Source organism: Equus quagga, unplaced genomic scaffold (assembly GCF_021613505.1).
Source record: "Equus quagga isolate Etosha38 unplaced genomic scaffold, UCLA_HA_Equagga_1.0 112758_RagTag, whole genome shotgun sequence".
Taxonomy (NCBI): Eukaryota; Metazoa; Chordata; class Mammalia; order Perissodactyla; family Equidae; genus Equus; species Equus quagga.
In genome coordinates, this window is record NW_025795650.1 from 1 (window position 1) to 8,071 (window position 8,071).

Below are 8,071 nucleotides of genomic sequence, written 5' to 3' on the forward strand. Positions count from 1 at the left end.
TGGCGGTACCGCTCCTCCATCCAGTCGTTCAGGTGGTAGTTCCGCCACGGGACCCTGCTGGCCGTGTCACCATGCAGGACGGGGAGGGTGATCCTGAAGATGGGGGCCAGGGTGTTGTGCATCTGGGCCGGGATGTAGGCCGGCCGGCCGTTCATCTTGGCCAGCGCGTACAGGGTGGCGTACTCGCCCATCTGGTTCCCCAGGCGACCTATTGCATTGATCGTCCACATACCCCTTGGGATGAGTGGCTGGTTGGTGGTGGTTCTCTCCATGGTCTCCAGCGCTGGCCTCATCGCCGGCACCAACTCCCCTGTGCGTTGAATCTTTGCTAGCCGCTGCTGAATGTGAAATATGGTGGAAGCCACGAAGACGAAGAGGATGAAGTGGCCCATGGGGAAGAAGAAAGGCGCCTGAGTGCTGAGCATGGCTGTCAGGGGAGGGAGAGCAGGGGACGTTAGCTCCGGGGATGGAGGCCCTGCCGTGGCGCAGGAACGTGGCGGCGCAGTTGTGAGTACAGACCCGTGTGGGTGTGTGTGGGTGTGGGTTTACTTTGTGTGCTGTAAACGAATGTGAATACTCAGGTCCGTGTATGCAGGTATGTCTCTAGAGTGTGTGTCGTGTGGGTGTGTTTACATTGGGTTCATAGGTGTGTGTTCACACATGTAGATATGTGTGCATTGTGTGTGTACACATGGCACGTGCTTTGTACGAGTATATATGGATATACATATAGTGTGTGTGTGCATATGAGTATCTATACATTGTGCACATATGTGGGTGTGAAACTGTGCATGTAAACGGACATGTGCACACTGTAATGTACGAAGGTGTATTTATTGTGTACACATATGGGTGTGTACTATATACATATAGTGTGTAGGTATTTGTGAACACATGGCATGTGTGTATATATGAGTGTGCATACCTTATATGCACATACATTGTATGTTTTAATGTGGGTGTTTATAGACTATGAGTGGACATATGTGGGTGTCTCTATATGGTGAGCACAAGTGTCTGAGCCTACCGAGGACCCAGTTTCTAGACACGTCCGTCTTCGCATGCCCTGCCCATCTCTATCCTTTGGGAAGGGAAACTGCCCCGCCCATCAAGAACTCAGCCACTTGCCCTGCCTACCTCCTGGCCACAGACACCTGAACTTGAGATAGACACCTGAGTCCACGGTGGCTTCTCCATTGATTGGCTGTGGCCTCTGACAAGTGTACGCTGGCCCTACAAGATGAATTGGCCAATTCTCTCTCTCGAGTATTTTTACTAAAAGGCTCAGAAGGCAGCTGGCAGGTGAGGGGGGATTTTTTTCCTCCTGCTACCAACTGGGTGTCCAATAATTCAATTCCACTCAATTCTCACACGATCCACCTGGAGTTAGCATCCGATCCCACAAGTTAAAGAGTGCAATTCCACAAGACCGGCCCCCGCTTCAGACACCAATCACGAATCCTGGGCCATTCACACTTCTGATGCACCAGCCACAAAGCAGATGTACTCATGACCCCCCCCCTCAGGTTTGACAGTTTGCTAGAATGGCTCACAGAACTCGGGAGGGCACCTTACTCACATTCACTGGCACATTATAAAGGACAGCAATAGCCAGAGGAAGAGGGACACGGGGCGAGGTCCAGGAGGGTCCAGAGCACAGCGGCTCCTGTCCCTGTGGAGTTGCGGTGGGCCAACCTCCTGGCTCGCGGATGTATTTGCCAACTCAGAGGCTGTCTGAACCCCGCTGTTCAGGGTTTTTGTGGCGGTTTCGTTCCCCAGGCATGACTGATTAAATCAGTGGCCATGGGCGACGGATTCACCCTCCAGTCTCTCCCCGCCCCAGAGGTTGGGGGTGGGGCTCGAAGTTCCAACCTTGTCATCCAAGCTCGGTCTTTCTGGTGACCAGCCCCCATTTTGAAGCTATCTAGAGGCCTGCTAAGAGTCACCTCGTCAGAACCAAAGACACTCTTATGACCGCGATCACTCAGGAAGGGCCAAAGATCTTAGGAGCTGTGTACCAGGAACTGGGGACAAAGATCAAATAGCGTTCTAGGAGACCACAGCAGGTGATGCTGAAAGAGAGAGCAGGGAGCGGAGCGGTGGGGCCATGTCAGAGGCAGGCTGAAGCAGAGCGACCAGCAGCCACGAGATACCTGCAGCGATGTGCAGAGAGCTCAAGAGAACCTCAGTTACTGGCCAAGGAATCCCAGAAGACCCCTGTATATGTGAAGAAATATACAACCTGTTCTTTTCAGCTCTGGCTACAACAGAAATTAGTTGCAGGAATGGGTTGGTTGCACAGGACAGACAGTAAGGAAAAGCAGAACAATCATTACTTAGCATCACCACCACTAACACTTTATCATTGCTGAGATACATCCCAAAATGAGTGATGGGCTTTGTTATTCTTCCTTTTTTTTTTTTTTTTGAGGAAGATTAGCCCTGAGCTTACATCTGCTGCCAATCCTCCTCTTTTTGCTGAGGAAGACTGGCCCTGAGCTAACATCTATGCCCATCTTCCTCTACTTTATATGGGGGACGTCTACCACAGCATGGCTTGCCAAGCGGTGCCATGTCCACACCCGGGATCAGAACCGGCGAACCTCGGGCCGCCAAAGCAGAGCGTGTGCACTTAACCGCTGCACCACCAGGCCAGCCCCGGGATTTGTCATTCTGTTGTCTAGGTGGGACGAACACCTGGACTGCGTTGCCACCATCAAAGGCTGGGTTTGACCACTGATCGATAAGACTGGACTCTGAGCACCAGACAGGGGAGTAGCTGGGCGGAGTCAAAAGAACGAAAGCCTTCTGACCTCTCAGCTCTTTCAAAGACTTCTCACTTCCTTCCCTGCAGATACGAGGCTCCCGCCCAGCCTTTAAAACTCTTCCTCACAAACAGGCTTTCCGGCAGCCTATCCTGGAGGCTCTGCACCAAGGGAGATCAGAGAGGAAAGGTTTCCAGGTGATTTGGTGTGGGGTTTACATGGCCGCTCGAAGGACTGAACCAAGTGGCCTTTTAGAAGAGAACATCGGGGCTAGCTACAGCAGGGTGTGACCTGCTTGAACCAGGAAGCTGACAGAAGCTAAGCAGGTGCGGTCTATTACAGATAATCATGAATAACCCAAGTTGGCACAGGACCTAATGTAGCGACGTCCTTGCTTCTGGTTCATAAGTCACCAAAACCTTCAGAGCCCAGTAAGATTGCGTGAGAGTTACCTTTCCGGAAGAAAATCAGGCTTGTCAACTAGATGCCTGGATTTGAATGGGACCAACTCAGCTGGGGGTCTGGGCCTCACCTGGGTCCTCTGCAGGTGTTGAGCCCAAGCAGAAATGGACTCCTGGGTGGCACAACTTCCTGTTCCACTTGAACAGAAGGAGCCGGGGGCTGGGTTGGCTCAGCAGATGCTTAGGAGATTCTCTGTCTTACGGTCCACAAGATCCAGATAAGGCCCCCTCCTCATTGCCAGTGAGAAGAAGGTCTCCATTCCCTAAGCCCTGTGTGGAATGTCCTTCACATGGTGACTCTGACAGGACACAGCACTGTGGTTAAGTGCATGCGGTCTGGCTGCTGGTGCGGCCATGCTAAGCCATCCCTAACTGAACCGAGAAATCCACGAGCAGGGTGAATTCAGCCCTGAGAGTAAAAAGTGAGTGAGATCACACTAAAGGAGGGAGAGAAAGAAAGTACCACTGGGTCCCCAGTGGCCTCCTGGCTCCTGTTCTCTCAAGGCCGCACTGCACTTTCATTCCTGTCCAGATCCTCACAGGATTCCTCAAGACCACTTGACTCTGGAGAGACAGGAAGTCTCTGGGGATTGGGAGGCAGGAGGAAGCTGGAGAAAGTGGGGGGGGGAGCACCAACGTAGGAGGACGGAGAGCTCCAGAGTGTTTCTTGAATTCTTTCTCCAACTAGATTGTGGGCACTTGAAGGGCAAGGAGTAAACTTGGCTCCTCTTTCTGGCTCTGAATTTGCCAAGCACAGGACATGGGGCAGGGGAGGGGGGCTGTGCCAATGGCAATGTTTGTGGGAAGACAGAACGATGGAGGAAAGGAAGGGAGAGAGTAGGGTATGGAAGGGAGGGAGGGAGGGAGAGACGGAAAAAGAGACCAAGAAGAGGGAAGAGAGGGAAATAGAGAGACAGAAATGGAGAAAAAGACAGGGAGAGAGACAGCCCTGACGCCTAGTGGCTAAAGTTCAGTACTCTCGCTGCTTCGGCAGCCCGGGTTTGCTTCCCAGTCTTGGAACCACAGTACCCATCTGTCAGTAGCCATGCTGTGGCAGTGGCTCACATAGAAGAAGTGGAAGGACTTACAGCTAGGATATACAACCATCACTGGGAGGAAAAAAAAAAAAGGAGGAAGATTGGCAATAGATGTTATCTCAGGGCCAATCTTTCCCTGCAGGAAAAAAAAAAAAAGAAAGAAAGAAAAGAAAACCTAAAGAAAGTTGAAGGAGCCATAATAATATCAGGAGGAAAAAACCAACAAACACAGGCGCAGAACCAGAGAAAGAGAGCAGGAAGAGAGACAGACAGACCAAGAGAGACTGAGATGGACCGAGAAAGATGAAGACAGGGAGAAAAACACAGGAATAGAATAAGAGGAGAGACAGACAGAGGGAGGGAGAGAGAAGAAGGCAGGCAAGAGAGATGTGTCTCCACGGGGTCCCATCGGTAGCTCCTGCTCTGTCCCCATTCTCTCCACGTCAGTCCCCATCAGGACCCTGGGTCTCCGTCTCTTGATGACACACACAGCTCCATGAAGGATGGGACAGTGTCTGTCGTGTTCCCTGTGCGTCCCCCAGAGCCCTCGGAAACCGCTCGGCACACAGTAGGTGCCCAGGAAACAGAGGCAGAAGGAATGGGGTCTCCACCTCTCTGGTCCCCTCTGGCTCCATCTGTTTTTTGCTCCTTCTCTCATTCAGTCTCCACCAACCTCTCCCTCCCTCCCTCGAATCTCTCATTTCCTCACGTCCCTGTCTTCTGGTTTGGTTTTTTTGGTCTTCATTTCCCAGTATCTCGTAGGTAAAAAGATGCATATTGGAAGATCTGACTTTTGCAATCAAACCTCTTAATCACTGGGCTGGCAGGAGGGGGAGGGGGCCCTGAATGTCCCTTTGACATTTGTTTACAGAAGACAGAAAGACAATAGGGCTAGTTTTGTTTGGGTCAAAAGAAACACAGAATGTTCTAGAACAATCTCTCAGCCTCCTTGGCTGTTCCCTCCCTCCTGACCCAGGAAGGGGGATGGGTCCCTGCTGAGGAGTCTAGCTAGCATGGCAAGCGCCTCCAGACCTGGCGCCCTGGCCTTGACGGGGTTGCAGGGAGAGGAGGAAGAGGTGGCGACAACCTCACGGGGCCAAACCCAGAGTCTGGGAGTGGAGCCTCCACTGAGGTTTTGCTCTTATCAGCTGTGTGACCTTGACCGAGGGCCTTGACCTCTCAGTGTCGTCATCCGAAACATTGGGAGGATAAGTAAGAGCGCCTCTCTCCAGGCCTGTGTGAGCACATGGGTAGCCTGCGGTGATGGGGGCCGGCCCGGTGGCGCAGCAGTTAGGTGCACACTTTCCGCTTCGGTGGCCTGGGGTTCACCGGTTCGGATCCAGGGTGCAGGCATGGCACCGCTTGGCACGCCATGCTGTGGTAGGCGTCCCACATATAAAGTAGAGTAAGATGGGCATGAATGTTAGCTCAGGGGCAGTCTTCCTCAGCAAAAAGAGGAGGATTGGCAGCAGATGTTAGCTCAGGGCTAATCTTCCTGAAAAAAAAAAAAAGTTCTACATATGATGAAACCATAAAAAAAATTAAAAAACAAAAACCTGCGGTGAATGCTGACAACAGGCTGGACCTGTTACTGGAGCAGGGTTAATACCCCAGCCGCACGCTGATGCCAGGCTCAGCCAAGGGATGTCAGTCTTCGTCTGGCCAGGGCTGGGGTGGCAGCTGGGATGGGAGGAGACTCAGCTAGCAGCTCGCTTGACATCTGCGGGGAAAGCTTGGGGAGTATCCACGGCTGGAGTCTGAGGTGGTGCCACTTCTGGTAAATGGGAGGAGCCTGCCTTTCCTGGGGTCCCCTGAGGTCAGGGAGTCAATCTCCTTATCTGCCCTCAGTCTCTACAGCTGCGCCAGGCACTTCAGGCCAGCCATGGAGGGAGTGGAAAGAGGGGGGGTCATAGTCCCCTGAGGGTGGTCCCTTGGGGGAATCACAGTAGGACGCAGGACAGAAAGGAGCCCCAACTTTGAAGGAGGAATCCAGCCTCCAGGTCCCTCAGAAAAGTGGAGCCACCAATATCTGCCAATAATTTCTTTTTAATTCTCTCCGTCTCTTCCACGTCTCTCTATCCCAGACCTGGCGTCATCCTCTGCCTTCTAGAGCCCCGTGTGTCCCCACACCCAGAGCTGAGCCTGCCCGTCAGCTCACAGCCCTCCCAGGGCTGCCCACCCCCCAGGCTTGGTCACCAGCCTATTCCGTGCAGTAACCCCATCTTCCCCTTCCCCAGGTCCAGTCCAGTCACACCCTGGGATTTGCAAGTCCTGTTCCCTGTTCTCCGAAAGCCTCTCCCTCCCTTTCTCGGCTCCTCCCCGCCGTAAGCTCAGGTCACCCAGTTCATCACCACCCCAGCTCCCTCCTGGCCTCCCAAAGTCGCACTATAATCACCACGCTGGGGAAAGAGTTTAAGACAAAAATGTGGGGCCACCAGTTTGAAGTCCCTGACTTGATTCTGGGCCTAGAGTGGAAGGGGTGACTCAGGACGGGATTAGGGAGCAAGGGACCAAGACGCCTCCCGGGGTGGGGGACCCCTGGGTCCTGTGGGTGGGTCCTGCCCTCCATCCCGGAGGTCAGAGGTCAGGGAGCAGCCTACAAGATGGGAATGGAACTCTCGTTCCTACTGGCGCCGCCCTGGCCTTTCCAGAGGCACATTCACTCTCAGGTCGGTCAGGAAACGGGTGACAGGAGGGAGGGAGGGAGCTGGTGGCCTCGGGTGGGGGAGGGGAGCGTGGTGGTGACAGAGGGGGTGGGGGCTCAAGGAACAGATCTTCGAGGAAGGAAGGTGATGGGGGCTGAGGAGGGCAGCTGGCTTGAGGAGTGATGGGCAAGTCAGATGCCTGGTGTGCTGGGGGCAGAGGACATGGGTGTCTGGGGCTGTGAGGGATGGACCCTCTGCTTCCAGAGGTCCCGAGGTGGGTGCATCCCAGAGGGGACCAGAGACCCAGGAGTAGACGGCTGAGGCTCCACTCCCCGATTCCCCGGGAACAAGGCTGTGCCCAGCTCTCTGCCCCGGGTGTGTGTGTGTGTGTGCACGCACGCGAGCACGCTGCAGGGTGCAGGGAGAGCCCCCTCTCGCCATCTCTCACCTGCTACCTGGTTCTGGCTGTAGGAACCGGGGACTGCACGACAAGGTGGCTCTGCAAGCAGCTCTCTGGGGCTTGACTCTTCACTCAGAAATCTCCTGAAACTTCCGGCACCCGGCACCGCACCGTGGTGGAGGGAAAACCCCGCCCAGGATCTCCCTGGCCTCCCAGAGTCAGTGAGAGGTGGGGTGGCTGGGCTGCTGGAGCCACCTGAGCCTGAAGCTCCTCCTCCCTCCCCACATGCCTGCTGGACACAGGCCGGGAAGGCAGCCTGGAGGAGGCGGGCAGAGAACAGCTGGGCCAGGCTGTTCCTGACTCTGAGGGTCCTACATTTATTTATTTTGGCAAATGACTCTTAGCACTTACCTGGCCTACCAACTTCCTTCCATCTTCACCATTCTGTGAGGTGGACACTCTTAGTGGCCCTATGGTACAGAAGGGGAAACCAAGGCACAGAGAGGTGAAGTAACTTGCCTGAGGCCACACAGGAAGAAAGTCATAGAAGCTGGAATTTGAAACCAGGCAGGCTGGAATCTTGGAAAATACCTGGCAAATAGCAACTCTTTTGTTTCCCTTACTTCAAAAAAGATTGTCTTAGAAAATTACTATTTTGCATCCCCTCATGGGAAATCATAGGTCCAGGAAATGCTTGTCTATGGCTGCCGAAATCAGGTGCAAGACTGATGAGAAATTTTACTGGGCAGGGATGAGGTGGCAC

At 53.8% G+C, this 8,071-nt stretch overlaps 1 protein-coding gene across 1 annotated transcript; it reads right to left on the minus strand.

Annotated features, from left to right (window-relative positions):
- Positions 1–5: 5 nt before the first annotated feature.
- Positions 6–7,434, minus strand: LOC124232766 (galactoside alpha-(1,2)-fucosyltransferase 2-like; the record flags this gene model as incomplete). Its single annotated transcript, XM_046649680.1, has 2 exons — positions 7,357–7,434; positions 6–427 (listed from the first exon to the last, which is right to left on the minus strand). A coding segment is annotated over exon 2 (420 nt), but the record flags the coding sequence as incomplete, so codon positions are not given.
- Positions 7,435–8,071: the final 637 nt, after the last annotated feature.